Source organism: Siphateles boraxobius, unplaced genomic scaffold (assembly GCF_051911475.1).
Source record: "Siphateles boraxobius isolate OS27281-9 unplaced genomic scaffold, OSU_SipBor_1 70, whole genome shotgun sequence".
Taxonomy (NCBI): Eukaryota; Metazoa; Chordata; class Actinopteri; order Cypriniformes; family Leuciscidae; genus Siphateles; species Siphateles boraxobius.
Window position 1 is genome coordinate 2,262,844 of NW_027509198.1, and position 24,447 is coordinate 2,287,290.

Consider the following 24,447-nt stretch of genomic DNA (forward strand, 5'->3'; position numbering starts at 1 on the left):
TTAGAAAGAGTCCTAGAAAGTGAACGCGGGAGAGGTTTGTTTTAGCCGCCCCACACGTATGGATTGTGACCAAGACGAAAGCCTCGGATTTAGCGGTTTAAGGAACGGTGCTGGAGACTGTTGATAGAGCTGTGTCATAAAAATCTCCCCTCTTAGATATAATCAGGATGATCCACAGACTAAATCTGGCTAGATACTGTGTATATTCAGGCAAAGAACTTGAGGTGGAATGTTAAGTCTTGACTTTAAAGGAATATTCTGGGTTAAAGACTTAAGCTTTATCAACAATGTCTGAAGCATTTTTAAAAATGTGTGTACAGTCAAGTCACCTTTTTTCATATTTCATATTTCATAGTGACTCATACAGTACAGATTGTTTCAAAGCAGTGATAAACAGTGAAATAATCACTGATGCAAACAGAATTCAATTCTGCTGTACAGCAGCTCTAAAAAAAGACAATTGTGTCATTATTCAGCTGAAGTCAGTTTAATGTTGATTTTAGTTTTGTTCAATAACTGTCCTAAGTTCATCAGTGATGAAATTCTCATTTTAGTTAAAGCATCTCTACAGAAGATACATTTTTTATGGAAAATTCATCACATGATGCCTAGGAAGCAAGTGTAAAGCGCCACAATAAATGTTTAAAATATGCACATGGTTTTTTCAGTATAACCATGATTTAGGACAATGTTTGATGGCACAAACATTTGAAGGAAACTCTATCGCCCCCTTGAGTACAGAAGTTTATCGCCTCAACCTCGATCGCTGAGACTATTGGTGCGTTCCCATTTACCTCGGAAGATAGATGTCGGACCTGGAGCTCAAGTTGACCGTGTTCTAGTACACAAGTCAGAAAACCAAGATGGACGGTATTTTGCGCCGAAAATGCCAGTGTCATGTCCACAGATAGAGGTTGGATAGCACTGAGTTTATTGAGACACTAGTCTCGCGTAGGGAGATCTTCAAACTGACGGCAGGAGCTTTCTTTGGCCAAGGAATGTAATGTGGATGTCCCTGCAATAGTTTAAAACTCTTGGACTTATTTTAAAAAGTCTTTGCTGTAAACTTATCACACTATTGAAAATGCAGCGTTAAGAAAATCTGGATAAGCGCTCATTGTCACAGTTGTAAACATGACAGCTTTCTTTTTCCATGAGGGGGTTTGGCATCATGAGATTTTTGTTTATATGTGGACCTTTAAAGAACACGACAAACGCGTCTTTGGGAAATCCTGTAGAATTCAGCCAATCAGATGATGACTCCCGAAATGTTTTCCGTCGTGTGTGCTATATGCATCAGACGTTCAGTCAACGGTCTGTGGACACGGTGTCTGAGACTATTGAGACACAGACAAACAGAAGTGCTAATAAACTACGTATTACTACTGTTTCACTTAATGTTGATGTGCTGAACAGCCATTTTGGATTCTGAAGTCTGCGGTTCCTCAGAGTTTTCGAGTTGGGGCATAAGGGGCATTCCAGTAAAAAGTTCTTAAAACGGCTTGAACGAAACTCGACACCCTTGCCTCATTTAGTATACGCAGTTCTATGAATATGCAAATGAGCCCCGCCTCCACTCACTCACTCACTCACTCAGAGATCCACTCGTTGACGATCACACGTTGATCTGATTGGTTACAAGGTAGTTTGTGACGTCAGAAACACCAGCGATTTCAAAGCGTGTTTTTGAGACTGTCTTTGGTTCACTGCAGTTTTAAGCAGAAAATACTCAGCAATGCTGTCGACTTATGAATTTACACATGGTTTGTCTTAAAGCATTTTAAAAACACCACATAGACACATAAACAACATTAAAAGCTGGATTTTCACCACAGGGGGACTTTAAAAAATGGCATGTGCTAACATGAGAACTACTCTTGTCGATCAACCAACATCACAGTTCAAATATCAAACATCTTAACAAAAAAAAAAAGCTACACATTTTTTCTTTTACACCTTGGTGAATTCTTGTGGAAGTATTTCCTGTTATTGTATTATTTTATCGTATGATCAGAAGGTCCTGATTATTAAGAAATCCGGTAATGTTGTGGGGCTTGATTTGAGGTAACAAGGGGAAGATAAATTATAGACAACTGAACTAATGTCACTTTCTTTCAAACAAACAGACCCACAAAATCCATTCATCATGAGGAATGGGAGTGAAATTGAGACCATCTTCATAACGGACTCGGATACACACATTGAAGTGCCATGTCTGGTTTCAGATCCTGACCTGAAAGTCACTCTCTTCTTGGTAGGTCCTCCAACAGCAGCTCACCTCGTCTCTCTGATGAGGGACTCTTTGGTTTTTGTGTCTTTTTAGAGATTGAACCCATGATTGACAGTAACTGTATACGCAGGAGAAGTGTAACTTACAGCCCTCAGCTAACTCAAGTGACATATAGCTTTCTAAGCCAAGGGAAATAAAAACAGTAACTTAAATAAACCACTTTTCCAGATTTTTCAGCAAAATAGTCGTTCTCCAGGTCATCTTAATTTATGGGCCCTGAGTTCACTGGGCAATGTCAATACTATTGAAATAGAGCAGAAAGATTTCGACTTTGTTCAAATAAACTTATTTAAAATGGCTGGGCATCGACACAAATTTTGATTAACACGCTTCGATATTCAATGATGATTAATTTGGGTATGTATCAGGCAAATTACCTCAAGGAAAAAAATCTCCCTCAACTAATGCTGTGTAAACTATACAGGGAACACAAGTTGGAACATTACTATAATATTAAAGGTTAAAATTAACTAATTTGTAGTCTATTTACATTGATATTAATGAATTTTATATAATAATAACATTGTAATAATACATTTTTAATAATAGTATTATGTTTCTACTTGTTTAAAAAAAATATATAAACATTTAAATGGTGGCCGACATAAAAACATGCCAGATTTATTGAGACATCAAATATTGAAGAACAGGTTAAGTAAAAATACAATGATTATGCAATCAAAACGCTCCTCTCTAGATTTATTTTTCTAGCTGACTATCAAGTTTATGTTTTTTAAACGGCTTTTCTGAGGTAAAAGTGACGTTATATTGTTTTATTCATGTCTAATCTAATGTGAATTTAGTGATAAAACTGACAGATTTTGAAAGCTGAGACTTTGTTTTACATCAGAAGCAATAAAGTGCAAAGCTTAGTGTGATTTATTGAAATGGCGGAGCTACACAGCTTTGTTGATTCATTTACTGATAACAGCATAGACTGAAAAAATAATGCTTGTGATTTAAGAACAGATATCGGCTCTTCAAAATGAGAATCAGATAATTATGAAACATGTACAGACTGTTACCGGTCTAATATAACCAGAGACGACGTGCAAATGAGCCGGCGTTAGACTTGACCAAAGACTTGACCGTTTAAAACACTCAGTAGTGAGTTATAAGAGTGTCCGGTGGGATAGTCTATAGCGGTACAGTTTTTATTCAGCATTAAAGGGTTTAAAACTTGACATAATATTTTTTAATCAAAATTGCAGCAGAACTTGACAGCTAAGGGATAACTATGAATATTTATTTTATGGAAAGGAGCAGCTTTGACAGTTCGTTCCCTGGGGAATTTTGAGTGACATGATGACAGAATATATTGATTTGAAGCAAATGAGATGCAGAACTCAGATGTGACTCGAATGGACTCATAGAGAGTAGAATAAAGCTAGGGTCACATTTACTGTTTCTCAGTGTTTCACAGACGAAATGTGAGTAAGAATCTGCACGATTGGAAGATTTGTGTGAGAGAGGACAAGTTGCCCTCGCAGATTTCACTCGTGTTCACAGAAATCTGCTTGTTTTGAACATGACTTCTGTGTGAGCTGTGCTTTATACAGTAAATATGCTATAGACAACGGACAAAGGTCCTCTTTCGCTAATGCAACGCATTTTTTTCAAATTATCATGCATCTTAATTTTCAAAGATACAAATAATATTTTTCGATGCTTAACATCTGTAACATTGAGTCACAGTGATCTTCATAATCTAAGGCTTGCATTTTTTTCATGCATTAGATTGCAGCATTGGTCTGAATGAGTTTAATTCATGTTTAATGTGAATGTTTGTTGTTGGTACAGTACGGGGAGCCTCCGTTGCATCTAGAAAGCAGTGAGATCACCTGGAATAATAAAAGGGGCTGGTCGGTTCCCAGGCACATCTATGACCACACTTCCATCTTTTTCGGCTTCTTCTGCTCCGTCCACAACACCGAACGCAGATCCAAATTATACGTTGTGCATCTCACAGGTAAGACCTGGTCAATATTCGCTTGAATGGCTGTAATTTGATCATAAATCCATAAAGACATATTATTGGCAGATACAGGCCATGACTGATATTTATATGCATTTTATGTAAGTATCTGCTATACTGATTCAAAGATCACATTGATTTACATTACAAGCTTTTACTTTTTGTCCATATGAATATCAGCATCTGCAGAAAATTGCATATTTTTGCTCAGTTTGAGCCTCTGAATAAAACTGAGCTGTTTTTCCTCTCTGAATGTAAGCTCTATATTCTCACTATATCACACTATAATATGAGCCATAAAAAGCCTGATGTGTCAAATATGACACTATAAAGAACAACTGCAAACTTTTTATTTTTCATATGTCAGGCTTTACATGGATAAACCACTGTTGTAGCTAATGCAGCCTTTCTAAAATCCTGCCTGTAGTTTACACACTAACATTAATTTAATAATATTGTAGCAATAATATAAAATAATAATAGATTAGGGGGAAAGGCCGGATATGTAAAGATGCTATTGAGGAGGTTGAATACTCTGTTTTACTTGGAAATACATGGATTGAAATGTTTTGCAAATACAGTTTCAAATGTGATATTGCCAAGAAGGATCATTTATATTTTACATTTAAACCATTTGGCAGATACTCATGTCCAAATTACATGAGCATCAAACACCATTTATGTGAACGATCACATTTCAGTCCCATTCTTTAGATCAGACGCTTATGTTTGTGTGGAAACAGCATTATTAACCAGCGGGCGGCTGTGATTGGTTAATAGAGATGTTGTTCCAGAAATAACAAAGGTTGTTGATCTAGGAACATGCTTTCCTGGGTTGTGTGCCATATAGATTGTTGTTTAATTTGCTGAAGTGCGACTTGATTGATTAGGTAGAATTATCTGTGACTTCACGTTTCACATCATATTGAAAACTAGAAGGTGTTTTTACTCTCTCCATCAGATTTGTCCATGTTGAGCATGTTTTCTGGTTCTGGGATCTTCTCCCATCCTGCTGAGGGACGTCTCATGAACGCTTCATCATTACCCTGATAAACGAGGTCATTCTTCTAAAGTGTGGCTCATATGAAACATGTGCCAAGATCAATAGCTCTTTGTCCTCGAGAGGGGGAAAAGAAAACTTTGCGTTGCATTACGTCTTCACCAGCTGACCTCCTGAATAAACACTGCATGTCTAATAACATTCACCTAATGCCGTTTTTTGCTCTGTTTGGACCGGTTTAAACGTACACATTAGCAACAACTCACAAAGTCACAGTGGGGTTTATTCAGATTAATGAGGTTATTACTGGTGCTGAACGCACACATAGAAAGGACTGCAGTGAAGAAGACCTCGCATTGGCATTGTAATGAGAATATGGAGGAAAAAACGCTCTGTTTTATCCAGAGGCTCAAACGGAGGGGAAATATGCAATTTGGTGCAGATGCTGAAATTTATTATTAGATGAAAAGCTTGCAATGTAAATCAATGAAATCTTTATGGCAGATACTTACATAAAATGCATATAAATATCAATTTCTGCCAATAATATGTCTTAGTAAGATGATATTTAAATGCTTAGATTTATATAATGCAATGCATTGCAATGATGATTAAGAGATGAACAAATACACCTTCCTCAAAAGCCTGATGATTATATTTGATACTCATGATTTTTCTAATAAATGATGTCTGGATTATAAAGAAAACCGAAGTTCCGGTTTAAATATTAGGCTACTAACAATATTAAAGTTCTTGCGTTTACTTGATAAAAATCAGTGCAGTTTTGACAGCAGAAAGACATTTGAATTTAACTATTTGTTTGTTTGTTTAACATGCCTCAAATAATGTGGATCGAGTCTTATTTCAAGTAATCCGACTGGCGTTTTCACATGCTGAATCATAAAACCGGCCAAAAGATCTCATATGCTGCGTCCAAAATCAAACACTTCCCTACTATTGTCACGGGTGCTGTGTGTGCAATCCACAAAGAGGATGCCTGACACATACGACAAAAGATACTTTGAACGTGCAATGTGTAATATTTCTGAGGATTTATTGACAGAAATGCAATATAAGATCCATAAATGTGTTTCCAGTGGTGTATAAAGACCTTGCATAATGAACCGTTATGTTTTTATTACCTTAGAACGAGACATTTATATCTCCATAACCGCGGGCGCCCCCTTCTATGGAGGTCGACATATTGTGTCGTCATGTTTCTAATGTAGCCGACAGCGAACACACAGCGCTACAGAGCGCGTTTTCTCACTACCTTGAAAAATAAGTTTTCAGTGGTGTATAAAGACCTTACTTAATGAACCGTTATATTTGTATTACCTTAGAATGAGCAGTTTTACTGAATAATTAAGTAAACATAATTTCTTAATTTATCTTTGTAAAGAAACCTCATTGCTGAACTGCTACTCTCTGCTGTCTCAGACGATGACGTATTCTCCTGTTGGCCACCTTAACTTTTGTTGGTTGCAATTCGTAACCTCACCACTAGATGCCGCTAAAAATCACACACTGCACCTTTAATGTACACCTAGAACTAGAATCCAACACAACAAACCATTAACGGTCTTGCTTTATCATGGCGGGTCAGGCAAAATCGAGAAGAGGATCTAAATTCAGCACTTTTATTATAAACCGGTAAACTAAGACGATAATACAAACAAGGGAAATCACACGAGCAAACACGTGTCAGTGAAATCAGCAATGAACAAACTGAGGGCTGTAAAGAGAACTAAACTAGAAACAGGTGGAAGTGATCAATCAAACAATGAGTAACTATGACAACAAAATTGAACCATGACAATCAAGGAAACAAAGGAAACACAGGAAACAATAGTTGCGTCTACACACTACACTATGCACTTATACACTATTTACTTATGCACTATGTACTGAACTGTGCAGTGTATGACTGTTATAAGGTGATTTAGTCATTCATCATCGGAGTCTGATGCTCCTCCCCCTCTGTAATTAAAGCTGTGTCAGTCGAGTGTATGAAGTGTCCAACATTCCACACTTTATTCAGTGCATCATCCAGGCATTTCTACATTCTTTTTGGAATCTTCAGTGTGAACACTCTACATACCGTATTTATACTACAAAACACCTTATACCATGGTCTGGGTGAATACTCGATTCTGATTGGCTGCAGGGTGTCCAGTAAAAAGTGATAGAGGACACCTAGTAAAGGAGTTCTGGTGAAACTGACTGTTTACCGTTCGAAATTAATAAATAAATGCGCTTGCTACATCAGCTGTGAGTAACCATAGCAACAGGCAGTCAAAGTATCCGTCTACAATTTATTGTATCAAAACAAACATCTAGTTAGCCGTTATACATAGCCTACTAATACAACAATGAGCGACTTCGTTATTTCTTTTAACCTTTTTGGAGAATTTGACAACTTTGATGACTGGGATGCTGCTGTAGATAAAACGGAGAAATGACACAAGGAGATAACACCACTGAGCGAACTAGAAATATCTCCGGTTGCTAAATAAACCGTCAGGCGTAACACGGGAATCCAAGTTATTGTTTGTAAAAACTTTGGATTTCGATTGTAAAACTTATTAAAATATAAACTAATGTTTTAAAAATGTGTTATTTGGCAAGTGACCATGGTATAAGCAGGTTAATGCCCGATGAGGTGTCCATTGTCTAGGTATTAATGGACTCCGCTGCGCGTCGGACGCTTCACGCCTCGCGGTCGTCCATTAATACCTGACAGTGGACACCTCGTCGGGCATTAACCCTTACATAGAATAGTGCATTAGGATGCGAATTGGGACACCTAATGATATACAAACTAAGAGTCCATCAAAACGAATCAGAAACCAAAACTGAATATGACAACTATATAGTAGGCGAAAAACAGTATACCATCAGAGTAGTATTTCTGAATATATATATATATATAGGCAAAATGAAGGACAGTGAAGCGACGCAACTGATGCTGGTAGGTCACATGATAATGACATGATGGCGAATGTAGTATGTCCAGATTATAGTAGGTTTAAATTCAACAGTAGTATCTTCTCAGACAGTACGTGATTTCAGATGCACCGATTGAAGGAGGGACTCGAGACATTCAGAACACTCTCGCACCTGCATAAAAACACATCTTATAGCAACTAGAGACTTTTGCATGGATTAACATCTCGTTAGTTGTAAAGGTGACACAACTGAAACATGCTACGCACACCGCACCCCGGCTCTGATGAGGAGTGTGTAAAGTGCTGACGTGTGCATGTGTGCGCACCCCACAGGCCTGCGGTTCTACGAGCTCAAGCTGTTCCCCGAGGACTCTCCGGTGGAGCTCATGCAGGGAGCCGTTCTCCTGCTCAACTGCACCGCACGGGTCGAGTTCAACACCGGCGTCGACTTCCTCTGGGACTATCCTGGACAGAAGGTGATCACAACATGACCGGTCCAATTCACAATAAATGACCTTTATCTAATTCATTTGTGTTGAATAAAAGAAGGTCTTGGCCTGTGAGCAGTTCACATTGCGTTCTGTAGTAATAAATCTCTGCAAACCGTCATATTCATTATTACACTCCTGTGCTGTTACCACTCATAAATATACCAGCTCATTATTTAAGCTGTCTCAGTTGTCCAGCATTTCATTTCTACATCAGCTTTAGTTCATCTCCTGTGTTTGCATTTCATGTTTAGGTCACATGATGCCAAAGAAGTTTATTTTTCATAAAGAAAATAAATACTATTTTTAAGACCATTTTTGTGACATTATTTTAATAAAGTGCTGGGATCCAAAACCTGGAAGGCTAATCGCCACTTGTTCCCTACAGATTTTCCAATGGCGTTTTATAATGGGGCTTTTCAATTTATGAGTAAAATAAGGTCTGTGTTAAACATAAGTTGATGGTACTTGGACGTTTTGTTCTACAATGTAAAAATACACACACTCACACCCCAAATGGTCTAATCTTACTTATTAGAAACATTTGTTTTTTAAAATAAGCATAATGGTTTCAAAATTCGGAAACAGGAACAAAAGGAAATGGAACAGAATTTCAAAATAAAAGACACTGACTCAATCTAACTGTTACAACATGAGCTAACAATGAACATTCGTAATTGGTAACACTTTACAATAAGGTAATAAAGTACTGTTTTTGCAAAAAAATAGCTTATAGTTTATTCATAGTTTATATTTATTCTAGTAGTCTCTATATATTACATATACATTTTAAGGAACACTTAATATTAATGCAATTAATTTCTAATTAAATAAAGGTTTATTTAAAGCACTTAATTAATGACATTTTTCGTGACCTAATCTAAAGAGAGAACTATTAACCATCAACAACTCCTTTACTACTGGTTTAAAATACTGTACATCAATCATATAGTCAATAAGTTGTTAACAAATATCTAACTCTTTACATATGAGCTAATTAAACATAATAATTTTGTAAAATACAGTGACAATGAATGAAGAACTCACTATTTGTATGTAGCCTAATAATATATTAACTACAATATATAAACTTTGAATTAACTGTGAACTAATAGTTTGCAAATTATAAGCATTAAGTAAATTACAATACTATTAAGCACTTTATTACTGTATACTTATTGTAAAGTGTTACCTAACATGAACAAAGTTGAATAAAAGCAAATGTATTTCTCATTGTAAGTGAATGTTATTTAAGGCATTAACTGATGAGACCTTATTTTAAAGTTTTAGTGAATAAGTTTTAATTGAAATAATACATAATTGATTTTTATGTATTAATAATGAGATCATGATTAAAAAATTCTTAATGTTAGAAAAAACGGCTTCAATAAGTCCCAGTGATATAAGACAATTCTTCCTTAGCTATAGTGACCTTTCATAATGAGGGAAAAGCTGGTCATGTGATAGTGTGTAGTATTTTAAGTGTAACACTTGATCCATTAATACTAACAGTTTGTTTTCTCTTCACTTCTATTCTATATCTATTTAAATGGAAAAATACTGCGTTAGACTGAACTGAGAAGGGTCATAGCTCTTACATATTGTTGTCCTATTGTTAGTTTAACCCCTCATTTGTAAGTCGTTTTGTATAAAAGCGTCTGCTAGATGATTAAATGTAAGTGTACTCAGCAAAGGCAGACAGCAGTAATCAGAGATGTTCTGTCACAGGAGAACCGGCCGGCCAGTTTTCAGCCGGTGCGTAACATCCTGTCGGACTCCACGGAAGCCTCCAGTATCCTGACGATCCCAAGTGTCCGTGTGGACGACAGCGGATACTACACCTGCTCGGCCAGCACTGTGGAGAAGACACGGCATCTGACTACCGTCGTCATAGTTCACGGTAGCTCACAGACAATGCTGATATGGACTTAAAACATTTAAAACATAATATGTAATTAAAGGATTAGTTCACTTCAGAATTGAAATTTCCTTAAAATTTACTCTCCCAAACGTCATCCAAGATGTTCATGTCTTTCTTTCTCCAGTGGAAAAGAAATGAAGTATTTTGAGGAAAACACTCCAGGATTTTCTCCATATAGTGACTTCAATGGAGTCCAACGGGTCGAAGGTCCAAATGTGAGTTTCAGTGCAGCTTCAAAGTCTCGACACGATCCAGCCGAGGAATAAGAGTCTGATCTAGAAAAACCAGCGCACATTTATAACTAAATAAACATTTATATACTTTTAACCACAATAGCTGGTCTTGCACGAGCTGTGATGCGACACACATTACGTAATGAGGTTGAACGGTCACGTGTTCCGGTTTATAAATGTACGGAAGGATGAAAAACTCTCATCTCATTTTCCTCCAACTTCAAAATCATCCGACATCGTCGTTTTAACTTTTATTTATTTTGTAAATGGCGTTAGACTTAGTCTTTGCACGTTCGCTCTGTAAACACTGGGTCTGTTCTTGCGCCTACATCAAGCTTGACCTTTCTGACCTGTCCTCGGCTGGATCGTATCGAGACTTTGAAGCTGCACTGAAACTCACATTTGGACCTTCGACCCGTTGGACTCCATTGAAGTCACTATATGGAGAAAATCCTGGAGTGTTTTCCTCAAAAACCTTCATTTCTTTCCCACTGAAGAAAGAAAGACATGAACATCTTGGATGAGTAAATTAACAGGAAATTTTAATTCTGAAATTAACTACTCCTTTAAATACAACATTGCTACCTTAAATAGTATTTTTACTCGATTTGACCCATACAAATATATTTTGTTGACATAAATGAATGTATTTCGGTTGATTCAGCAAAATGAATCATGACTTTTTACTTGAATAGAACCAGGAAATTTAGATGTTATCATGTGTAAGCTGCTAGAGACTGGAAGATGCTAGCTGATCTTGATCAACGGCTTATTTTTCCACCTGAGATTGCCACCACTAACCTACGACCAGATATTGTTTTGTGGTCTGGATCAGCATGCATTGTTCAACTGATAGAGTTAACAGTGCCATGGGAGGATGCTGTAGATGAGGCATATGAGAGGAAGAAATTGCGGTATGCTCATCTGGCCACTGAGGCAGAACAGCGAGGATGGAGAGTCCAGGTTTATCCAGTGGAAGTGGGTTGTCGAGGTTTTGTGGCACACTCTACAACCCGGTTCCTCAGAGACGTCGGATTCAGTGGCCAAGAGTTGCGTCGCACAGTAAAGAACTTATCTGAAGCAGCAGAAAGGAGCAGCAACTGGCTGTGGTTGAGACGGAAAGATACTAGCTGGCTGTGTACAGGCCGCCATGCTACGGTTTCGTAGATTTATTGACAACTTGAAGAGTCTGTTGGTTTATTTGTATAGGTTGTATAGTATTTACAGTCATTACGTTCCTGTGTATATTGCGTGAATGACGGGTGGTTGGGCAGATATTGTGTTTTGCGGTAGGTGGTATGCCATACGGAACCGTTGCCACTGAAACTGCATATTAACGCACCAGTGGGGCTCGACAGCCTTAGTCAAACGGGTTTGCGCGTATGGTTGGGTTGCGGAGAGATTGTGGGATTGTGTTTAGGTCTCAGCAGCAGGAGGGATGTAAAGGTCAGTAAGCTGGGCTGAGTTGAGTGGGGGACGGAGGGGGGGGACTCTGGGACACCAGAATCACTGTCGAGGCCTCTTGAGGTGTCGTGGGCTAGTCGACGAAACACTGAGGACGGAAGGTGCCCACTTGAAGACCTTAGAGATGTTCCCTACTCAGCTCAATCCAGACGGTTGTCATGGGGGGACCGCACTGTGGTTGCAGCCGTTGTGTGTGCTGACACACAAATACACTGCAGCTATTAACACCAGACAGAAGAAGATTCACGTCACCAGATGGAAAGAAGCGTAAATGGATGGAGAAGCATAGGTTACTGTAAAGCTACGTCTTAGTTGGTGCTTATCTTGGCGAAAGCCGAGTACAAATCAGCATGAAGTTTTAACATCTACTCTCGTGTAATGGAAATCATGTAAGTGTTCTAGCTAATGTAACAGCTCTTCTTCATAATTGAACACAGAGAAGCCGTTCATCAGCTTGGACTACAGGAATGGATCGGTTGTCGAGGTCACAGAGGGACAGAAGTCAGTCCTGCTGCCTGTGAAAGTGTCGGCGTACCCCTCTCCTGAAACTCAGTGGTAAGGCCTTAGAGATGTCCAGAATACACCAACCACTCGTGAACCCTGTGTTTGTCATACTGCATGTTCTGAACGCATGTTTCTTATCATGTAAACATTACGTCACCAAAACACTTTTCAACAGCCGTTAAATTGTTAATGGATAAAATCAAGCAATGTCACATAATGCAAACAAAATGTCACAAAAACGTTTCTGACACTGCTTCGAGCTTTGAAACCTTTGGGAATCATTTGTTTTACAAATTTGCATACAAATTCAATGACACATTTGTATAATAAAATAAGATAGTACACATTGTGTACTAGAGTTGTAGTTAAAAGTCTCTTATTGGCCTGATTAATCAAGCTCTCCGTAAAGCAAGAATTTACCCTACAATTTAATAAAATAACGCACATTATAAAGTAATGGTATTAAATGATTTGTTAATTGCATTTAATAGATCACACTTTCAATAACACATTTGTAACTGGTTTGTAAAAAGAGGTTTTATGCACATTTGGGCTCGAAACAGTGAATCATTTGCAAAGCAAGTGGTTCAATTGAGGTCCCACTTTATATTGTGGTTTTATGTACTATGTACTTACGTTGAAACTAATAATTTGATACTTTGGACTTATTGTGTACATACATGTTTTTACATTTTACTTATATTTTTAAAATACCAGCATGTAATTACAGTTGTAATTAATGTATGTAATTACATTTGTAATTACACAGTTGCCCCTTCCCTTACACCTTAACCTACCCTTAAACCGACCCATACCACCACACCTGACCCTAACCTTACCCGTATCACACGCACCTGACCCTAACCTTACCCGTATCACACGCACCTGACCCTAACCTTACCCGTATCACACACACCTGACCCTAACCTTACCCGTATCACACACACCTGACCCTAACCTTACCCGTATCACACGCACCTGACCCTAACCTTACCCGTATCACACGCACCTGACCCTAACCTTACCCGTATCACACGCACCTGACCCTAACCTTACCCGTATCACACACACCTGACCCTAACCTTACCCGTATCACACGCACCTGACCCTAACCTTACCCGTATCACACACACCTGACCCTAACCTTACCAGTATCACACACACCTGACCCTAACCTTACCTGTATCACACACACCTGACCCTAACCTTACCCGTATCACACACACCTGACCCTAACCTTACCCGTATCACACGCACCTGACCCTAACCTTACCCGTATCACCCACACCTGACCCTAACCTTACCAGTATCACATCTCAATAGCAGCACAAGTGTTTTACAATACAACATGAACACAATAAGTACAGTGTAAATATTTTTCAATGTAAGTACATAATACTTTAAGCCACTTAATAAAAAGTGGGACCCAAAGATGAATTGTGTGACGCAGAATGAATGATGAAGAGATTTTTTTTTAATGAACATCAAGAACATAAAACACCTCACACATTAACCATTAACGAAACGGAACATTTAACTGAGAAAACAGAGGGCTTAAACACACAGGGAATGATCGTTAACCAAACGGGGAACAGGTGTGCACTAATCAGAAACCATGGCAACAGACTATAAACTACAACTCAAGCAAATTAGTGACAAAGAAACTAAACAGAACACGATAATGAAACGAAACATGACATGACTGTGACAGTTACATGTTGTCTTTAAAAAAAAGTTATGATTATTCATGCATTCCTCAAGACAGTGTTATGTGGTGTGTGTGTGTGTGTGTGTGTGTGTGTGTGTGTGTGTGTGTGTGTGTGTGTGTGTGTGTGTGTGTGTGTGTGTGTGTGTGTGTGTGTGTGTGTGTGTGTGTGTGTGTGTGTGCGCAGGTATAAGAATGGCAGGCTGGTCAGCAGACGGCCAGAGTTCAGCAGGTTTAAGGTTCAGCATCAGGCTCTGGAGATCAGAGATGTGTGTAAGCAAGACGCTGGAGAATACATGCTGATCCTGAAAAACACACCGGCGGCCCTGGTGAAAACACTCAACTTCACTCTCATCGTCAATGGTAACTCTCTCAGTCTGTAATAGACATTTCTATGAAATATTTGCAGTTTTATATTAGGTTGATCCATTATTATATAGTAATCAGGGTTGGTGTTGCTTGATGATTAAAAATATGAGCTGGAAACTGAAAGATTGTAGGTAATTGTAGATAAAGTACAAACACTTGCAAGGAAATTTGTCCTCTTTAATTGAGCACAAAAGTTCTTTATGCCAGTGGTTCTCAACTCCAGTCCTCGGGACTCACTGCTCTGCACATTTTGTATGTCTCTCTTATCTGACACACTCAGTTCAGTTCAAGGAGTCTCTCCTAACGAGCTGGTGATCTGAATCAGGTGTGTTAAATAAGGAGACATAAAAAATGTGCAGAGCAGTGGGTCCCCCAGGACTGGAGTTGAGAACCACTGCTTTATGCATATTTTTAGAATTCATGCACATCGTTTCCATCCAGCTTTTTTTATGAGATATCGCAAAAATGCACATAAAAATTGGTGGATGGAAACATTCCATTATATGTGGATACATACAAAGGAATGATGTCAGGACCAAAAGACATATTTAAAAATATATAAATCTACAAAATAGCTAGCCTTCTTAAAGAGGTGTATCCTACTATACATATACGTAAATACTTCACATATACTTTAAACATATCCCGCACTAGCATAAAGATGTCTCTAAGCTAACAGACTTGGACTAAAATGGGTGGTAAAAGGGGTGGTAAAATGACATTTTCACAAGATGTAAAATAAATCTCTGATGCCCCCAGAGTGTGTGTGTGTGTGTGTGTGTGTGTGTGTGTGTGTGTGTGTGTGTGTGTGTGTGTGTGTGTGTGTGTGTGTGTGTGTGTGTGTGTGTGTGTGCACAAGTTTTAGCACAAAATACCCCACAGATATTTTTATATAGCATTTTAAAGTTTTCACTTTTTGAGGGTTAGCAAAAACGCACCGTTTTGTGCCTGGCCCTTTAAATGTAAATGAGCTGCTGCAGAGGGCGGGGTTTCAAGAGCTGTGTGTGTTAACAGCTGCGATTACCTCACGCAGACACACTAAAATGTTCTGCCTTTAATGTTAAAACGGAGTCAGACAAAGATGGAGAGACTCAAGAAGAAGTGACAACATGTAGAATGCAACAGGACGTTTCTGAATGGTTAGTTGATGAATTTATGTTGCTGATGTGGAGTTAACTATCTTCAATTAGCATATTCTGTCATGAGAATCAATAAATCGCTTGTATAGGAACTGTTGTGAGATGCACACAGAGTGACTTTCTATTGCATGTGAAAAGAACGATGCTAAAGTTTGAGCTGACTCATAAATGTACTCTTATACAACAACTTTTCCTCTTCTCAACATGTTCCCTGGGGTGGGGTTTATGTAAATTTTAGGGTTGCTGATGTCACTAACCCGGGAGGAATGTCGTGTAGTCTCTACCAGCCGTTTGTTGTAGTCCTTTTCTTTAATCTCCCTTTGCTTTGAACTTTGAGCATTTTAAGTTTGCAGATGTTGTTTATGCTCAAACAGCAACATTACACACTAACTAAAGTTAGAAAAGTGAAATCATACTTTAACACCCCTTTAAATTGAATAAGTGTAAGCAATAACACATTAAATTTATCAAAAGTGTCAATGAAGAATTTTAAATTGTAACAAACATAATTCTATTTCAAATAAATGCTGTTCTTAAAACTTTCTATTCATCGCAGTGTCCTGGAGAGAAAATGATTTACGGTTTTCACAAAAATAATAATCAAATCAAAATGTATTTATAAAGCACTTTAAAAAACGAGGAAGCGTACCAAAGTGCTGTTGAAAAAAAGACTAAAATAACTATAGTTTCAGGTCAAACTTTTGAATATAATAATATATTGGTAAATGTTGAAATTAACATTAACTAAGATTAATAAATGGTTTAGAAGTATTTTTCATTGTTAGTTAATAGCTATGTTTCCATCCACCCATTTGTATGTGCATTTTGGGATATTTTATATAGAAAACGCTGAATGGAAATACCAAGATGTGGATGAATTCTAAAAATGTATGCACTCAATTAAGGCAAAACATTTTTTTATCTGATAAGAAGAAATGCACATAAAACTACTACACATTTACTGAATAAATCCCTCCATGTGCAACAAAACACTCAGTGTCAGCTGTGATTGGATAACTGGAGTAACCAGTGGACCAATGGCATCGCAGCATCTCAAATGTAGGTTTGGTGTTTCTGAAACGCCAGAGTCAAAGGGCCCTATTTTAACGATCTGAAACGCAAGTGTCAAAGCGCAAAGCGCAAGTAACTTTGTGGGCGGATCCCGGCGCTGTTGCTATTTTCCCGGCGGGATAAATGCCTCTTGCGCCTGGCGCAAATCTAAAAGGGGTTGGTCTGAAGAAGCTTCATTATTCATAGGTGTGGTTTGGGCGTAACGGGAAACAAACCAATAAGAGCTTTATATCACATTCCCTTTAAGAGCATGATGAACGAGGTGCGCTTGTTCCATGGCGCAATACTATTATGACGGCGCATTTACCAGGTGCGCTTCAGAATCGGTTCTCAGCCGAGGAGATCGATGTTCTCGTCAGGGCCGTAAAAGAAAGAGAGTGACATTAGGGTTGGGACAAACCCACCCAAATTAGCTTCGGTTAAACATGCATATAATAATTTGGGTAAATGTGTAAGCTTTATACCTATTTTCCCCATCGTCATGGACACAACAATGATTTCCCTCGTGTTTTAATATTTTTCCTTATAATACTGTATCATTTGCAAAAAGTTAAATGCATCTGTGTAGATGAGAGAATCATCTACAGTGTATGCGCGTTGTTCACACTCTGTATTATGGCCAAGCATGCGCGCTTAAAATAGCATCTGAATGTACGCGCAACGCGCCATTGACTTTAGACTAGTTTTTTCTGGTCAGTGGCGCAATTGTTTTATAGAACAGCAAAATAGCATGAGGGAAAGTTTGCGCCGGAGCACTCCTCCTCTTTGCGCTCATCCGCCCCGGGGAGCACAAGTGTATTTCTTAGTTAACCGACGTGTGTCTGTGGAGGGAAAAGTCCGCTTTGCGCGGGTGCAAAATAGGAATGATACATGCGTCAGTGTACAAAGTCATTTGCGCCGGGTGCAAGATAGGGCTCAAAGTGTGTTAAATGATTTGGTTTAATTCCCTCCAGAAGCGTCTCACACGAGTGTGTTCCCGAACACCAGCATTCGAACGCAAGAGAACATGACAGTGTTTATTGTGTGACGCTCTGAGACACACTCGTTTATGATGGAGGGAAAAACATCCCGATTACAGAAACTTACTTTTATATTTCTCATAGTTTGCACCAATTTACCATGAAGTGTCGATTTTGTCCCTTTGAACATGTGCAAAGGAAACACAGCTTTTTCCACAAATGTTTTATGCAATATTCCAATTTTGTGCACAAGGTAAATTCTCAACTTTGAATGGAAACACAGCTAATATTAACTAACAGATGGAATGTAGTTCTGAAGTGTTAGCGATATTTGTCTTATTTGGTGTGCATGTGCAGTTCCTCCTCAGATCCACGAGAAGGAAGCAGCGACACCCACCAACCCGTACCGGAAGGGCAGTCGCCAGACCCTGACCTGCACCGCCACCGGCTCCCCCCCGGCCTCGGTCCGCTGGCAGTGGAGGCCCTGGAGCCCCTGCAGTCTCAACAGTTCCCGCAGGGCCCTGTAAGACACAGCACCTGAAACACACGCCTGTCAAGAGCCAATGACTTAGTGCTGAACGTTTGCATGTTTGCATTTAGCAGAGGTTAAGAGTTAGGGGAGAGCGGGGCACAAACTAACGCAGGGCTTGTTGTCACACACTTGTTTTAAATACTTCCACACATGCATAATGAAACTTAGTGTATTTACTAGTTGCCATATCAACACTGCTGCAAAAAAATGCACCAAAATTTGGAAATCTTTTGAGATATCACTATTTGACCATAGCAAAAGTTAATTTCTTACTGAAGGTAATTTTTCATCTTTTTTGTGTTTATTTAAAAATGAGACAAATCCTATCTTATTTTAATCTCCAATATGTTATTTAACAGGTGAGATAGTTGTTTAATGCTAATCTCATCAGCAGAAGACACTCGCAGGGTTTAAACCGGGGCATGTTGTCACACTGCGTTACAATGAGCCCCTATTAGAACTATGATATTCTATTCTATACTTTTATGAATTCTATTGAGAAACTAGGAGAAACGGACGGACTCGAGAACGTTTTTCTATGGTCTCGGACTTGTCTCGGACACGCTGGTCTTCGGACTCGGACTTGTCTCGGTCTCGGCCACTGGTCTTGCCCATAGGCGGCCTTACCTATGTTTCACCCGTTTCAATTGAAACGGGCCCCGCCCTCCAAGGGGGCCCCCAAAACACCGGCAAAAATCCCATTCATTTTCTCCGTAGGATATTGAATTTCAGCCATATTCTAAACCATCCAAGGTAGACTGACCACAAGCTACGAGGTTGTGAAATGAAAGTTTCTGCTCTATAAAAACCACAAGTCAGTATAAAATCAACCTTGTTTTAAGAAAAACATGTTTTATTTGCGATCTTCTGGAGAAATACTACACTACCCACAATCCTAAGCATAACACTGACGTCTCTGATTTGTCGAACTCACGGTTACCATGGCGACGTTTACCGCCCCCGCGAATGGCTTAAGTGATCTGAAGTATAATACCGGTAACGTTAGTTTTATTTGTTTATACCTTTGCCTTTTTTGCCATTAAGTTGCCGACAAAGATGAACTTATCAGGCAACACAGAAGGGTGGATTTCTAAAAAGGGCTCAGGTGAAATCTACGCCCGCCACCCGGTGAGCTCAGCCGTCCACGGTGCCGAAATAATGCGGAGCCCATCATTGTATTTATGATAAGTTCGGTTCAGTGTCAGTCAGACACGTTTTCTTCTTTGCTTTTGGTAATAATTTAAGTTGAGGGGATGTTTGAGCTGTTTATTTTATGTCAGCCCAGACAGCCGAAAATATACTGCGCTAATCAATAAAGCAGAGAAGTTGCCGTCCGTGAAAGGGCGAGGCTTATTCCAACGTAAAACGCTGTATAATAGTAGAGTATAATTGCATAATTGTATAATTGCCTGTTCATGAAGCTGAAAGTGCATGTAGTAAAATAATATGCCATTGATGCAAACCAACAGGAATCCTTGCTTTTTCTGCTCTATTATGTTTATGTTTTATATGGGTAGGGCCCCATATTAGTTATTGAAACGGGCCCCCGGATGCATAAGGCCGCCACTGGTCTTGCCAAATATGTCTTTTGGTCTCAACCGAGTCCAGGTGTCTTCATTATGTTCCCAGTAAGCACACATAAAAGCCGTTTATTTGCGAGCCGTTATTTTGCTCTGGTGTGAGCCGCGATTGCGCCAGAACCAGCCAGTCGTCGAGATAATTCAGCACGCGCACTCCCTGGAGTCTCAGGGGAGAAAGTGCCGTGTCAATGCACTTCGTAAATGTACGGGTGCTAGGGACAGACCGAACAGCAGAACTGTGTATTGATAAGCCCGCCCCTCGAAGGCGTATCTCAAGAATGGCCTGTGATGGGGGGCTATCTGAATGTGAAAGTGTGCGTCTTTCAGATCCACAGTGAAACATTGCTATTATGAGGTATCACCATATGTCATCATTCTGTTTTCTTTAGATTAGAAGATATATGATATCAAGGGGACTGTCTATACTTAAAAATCCTGGGAGTTGTGACACTGTTTTTGCTTTTATATCAACAATAACCCAAATGATTGTCTTGATAATGTCTTGCACAAGACTTTTTTCCCCTGTCCTGGACTCGGTCTTGACTCGGACTCGAACCTTTTTTGACTCGGTCTTGTCTTGGACTCGAACCTCTTTGGTCTTGACTTTGACTCGACTAGTCCTGGTCTTGGACTCGACAAAAGTGGTCTTGACTACAGCCCTGGATGTTACAATGAACCCCACCTATGGGGCATGTTGTCACATTTCACTTCAATTCTTTCAGGGCAAATCAGCGAAAAAGTATTTTTTTTTTTAATGAAATAATACCACATAATTGAACTAGACCTGTGAAATTGATATGGGAAAAAATAAATACTCTGAACCCTAAGTAGATTTACACAAACTAAGAAAGTCTAAAAGCGTTAGGTTTTGCCCTGCTCTCTCCTACTCCAAAGTCTCAGGATACTGCCGTTCTGAAGGGATTTCTCTACATCAATGCGACTATTAGTTAATCTGGCGAGCTGACGCCTGAATGTCGAACGCGACGAGTTCACGTTGAGTTCAGAGTGGATAATCTTTGTCCCGTTTGGCGTCGTGCCCGCGCTCTCCTCGTGGTCAGAGACGCTCTATCCCGTGTTTTCAGAAGCGGTGTTTATTTTCTCTGAGGGCAGGCTGAGCGAGTGGCAGCTCTTCTTCCGTGCGCACTGGAGATAAGGGTTATTTATAGTGTTCACTCGGAGAGAGCAGTGTGAAGGGCAGAGGCCTGCCGTCTAAACACCAGGAAACCCGGAGACAGGCGGATCTAAGCATCCTCTGGCACTGAGCGACGACGGCCCGGATCTGATCCGGTTTGGAGGGACGTCAGCGTAATCATGAGCTCTAGAGATCCTGATCACTCTCTCCTGACAGAAGCATAGTGTCGGCCCAGATCCGGCCCACATCCGGTACACACGGATTCCACACGGCCCAGATGTGGGCCGGATCTGGGCCGTTCTGATGAAGCGGAAGAAGCAACTGATCTTTTCTTCTGTATATTGGCGTACATCCGAATGTAACGAATTATTGAAACATAATGTAGGGCAGTGCATGGGTTGTTGATTTGGATGTTGAGATTTGTACATTGCAATGCACGAATCACAAGATCTAACGTGCATTTACAACATTTACTAACATGTAAATAACCACCTTAGCAATACTCTCACCCATACAGAATATCTTATAAGGCCTGTTCACACAAATGAAGATACAGTCAAACCAAAATGTATTCAGACACTTCAACATTTCTCACATTATCACAGTTTATTCGCTATAGTTTGGAAAATGGTGATAAAATGAGTTATTAAATCAGTTGATATTTCACTGGCTTTGTCCATCCTTCTGTTAGACTCTCACACATGAATTATGTTGAATATCTGTCAGCTGTTAAATTTAACTACACAATTAGATAATACCAGTTTAGCTCAACCAATCACCAAGCAATGCTCACACACACACACACACACACACACACACACACACACACACACACGCGCGCGTACACGCATTCTTAGAGTTTATACATGAAATGACTGGTAAATAATCTGTAAATCTGACCTCTGGTAACACTTCATAACACTGTTCCTTCATTAATGAATAACTACACAGGAACAAATGAGTAACACACTATTAACACTTCAGTAACTGCTATTAACTAATAAGAAAATCTGATTCATGAATTAGTAATAGTCCTCAGTTTAATGTGGTAGTTCACTATTAGCTAATCAGTAACTACTATTTTTTTTCATACCTCCCAGAGAACTACTATATACAGGTTCATAATTAACATGAATAATTCATAATTTATAATAAAAGGTATCGGTAACCCACTAGTAATAATGACTCAAGTGTTACTAGGAACTACTCATTATTTGGATCAGTTTTCTAAAGTGAAAATAATGATAACTCCCTAATATTGACTGAAGTCATTCAAGCTTTTGAGATTTTGATTAGTAATTGCTTCTGATGGATTTGATAACACTTTGGTCATTTCTAGTCTGTTGCCGTGATCTTCACTTTAGATACTGATCCAAATAATTAATAGTTCCTTCAGAAAAAAGTAGTTTCACTTGAGTCATAGCTGTCCAAAACCTTACAAAAACTCAAAGGCTTACAGTGACTTCAGTCAATATTAGGGAGTTATCAAGCTTTCCAAATAATAGTTCCTTCAGAAAGATGTAGTAACACTTGAGTCATTACTAATGGGTTACCATCAGCTTATATTATAAATTATGAATTATTCATGTTAATTATGAACATGTATATAGTAGTTCTCTGGGAGGTAGGCTATGAAAAAAAATAGTAGTTACTGAGTAGTCTGAATAGTGAACTACCGCATTAAACTGAGGACTATTACTAATTCATTGATCAGAGTTTCTTGTTAGTTAAGAGCAGTTACTGGAGTGTTAATAGTGTGTTACTCAATATGTGTTATTCATTAATGAAGGAACAGTGTTATGAAGTGTTCCCGGACCTCCTGCTGTGTTCTTCACAGTTGTGTGTGTGTGTGTGTGTGTGTGTGTGTGTGTGTGTGTGTGTGTGTGTGTGTGTGTGTGTGTGTGTGTGTGTGTTCCCAGGGGTTGGAGAGGACAGCGGGACAAGGTCCCCATCTGCCAGAACTGGATAGATCTGGATCCCGAACAGACTGTCAATCCCGTCGAGAGCATCGAGACTGTGACTGAGATGGTGGATGGGAAAGAAAAGGTTTCACTTCCTGTTTGAATTATTCTTATTTCCTGAAGATTTCCCATAAATGTCTGAACCAAATTGATGTGCCCGCAGCCTGAACCCTGAGCGCTGTTATGCATTACAGTTTACACTTTCAAAATATTTAAGCCCATCGTCCAGTTCTTGCTTCCTGGATGGAGACGGAATAAACACATGAACACAGCACTCACTTCCTGTTTTCTGTCACACCTGTGAGGTCACTTCCTGTGTGTGACCCTGGGAGTAACACAGTATACAGCTTAAAGTCATCATTTATCACTCTTATTTCATTCTAAACCCCTTTCTTGTGTTGAACGCTGATTTTTCTTCTTTTTCTTTGACAGAATGTCAATGTTGTCCCGCTTTGAAACAACATGATTTGGACGAACTATTCCTTTAACAATGTCTTTGTGCTTTTTTAAAATCTTTGATTGAAATGTTTTCCACAGACTGTGGGCCGTGTGGTTATTCTGATCGCCAATGTGTCGGCGATGTACAAGTGCTCGGCAGAGAACAAAGTGGGAAGAGATCAACGATTGATATATTTCTACGTAACCAGTGAGTTTCACCAACACACTTTCAGGCCGAACCAAGCTATTTGGATCTTTAATAACATCACAAAAGCTATAAAAATATTAACTGTAATAACTATTCAGCTTGTAATTCTTTCTTTCACTTGGTCTGTTGTAACTTTGTGACACTGATGGTGGTCACTACTACTACTATAATTAAAGGGATAGTTCACTCTAAAATAAAAAATTAAGTCATAATTTACTCACCCTGGTGTTGTTCTAATGGCGTTTGCCCTTATTTCTTTTATGGACCACAAAAGGAGAATTTTGTTAAAACAATCTCCCGCTCGTCCATGTAATGGCGCTGAATAGCGACTGGCGTCAAGCTTTTATAAAAAGATGCATGAATGATGCAGATTCATTTTGCGTCTTTTTTTAAAGCTTGATGCCAGTCGCTATTCAGTGCCATTATATGGACGAGCGCAATCAGGAATTTTTTTTTAACAAAATTCACCTTTTGTGGTCCAGATTACTTCCAAAAACTGTACATTTAACAGTATTTTACTGTAAAACTGC

The 24,447-nt window shown here is 39.1% G+C and overlaps 1 protein-coding gene across 1 annotated transcript in view; it reads left to right on the top strand.

The window, feature by feature from the left end:
* Positions 1-24,447, top strand: part of flt4 (fms related receptor tyrosine kinase 4) — a 93,576-nt gene that overhangs the window by 43,147 nt on the left and 25,982 nt on the right. The window contains exons 4-12 of the mRNA XM_077217214.1: positions 2,127-2,254; positions 4,091-4,259; positions 8,547-8,689; positions 10,430-10,601; positions 12,757-12,874; positions 14,716-14,891; positions 18,424-18,589; positions 23,230-23,356; positions 23,809-23,917. Of these exons, the coding sequence (XP_077073329.1) occupies positions 2,127-2,254; positions 4,091-4,259; positions 8,547-8,689; positions 10,430-10,601; positions 12,757-12,874; positions 14,716-14,891; positions 18,424-18,589; positions 23,230-23,356; positions 23,809-23,917 (1,308 nt within the window). The remainder of the gene's footprint in view (positions 1-2,126; positions 2,255-4,090; positions 4,260-8,546; positions 8,690-10,429; positions 10,602-12,756; positions 12,875-14,715; positions 14,892-18,423; positions 18,590-23,229; positions 23,357-23,808; positions 23,918-24,447) is intronic.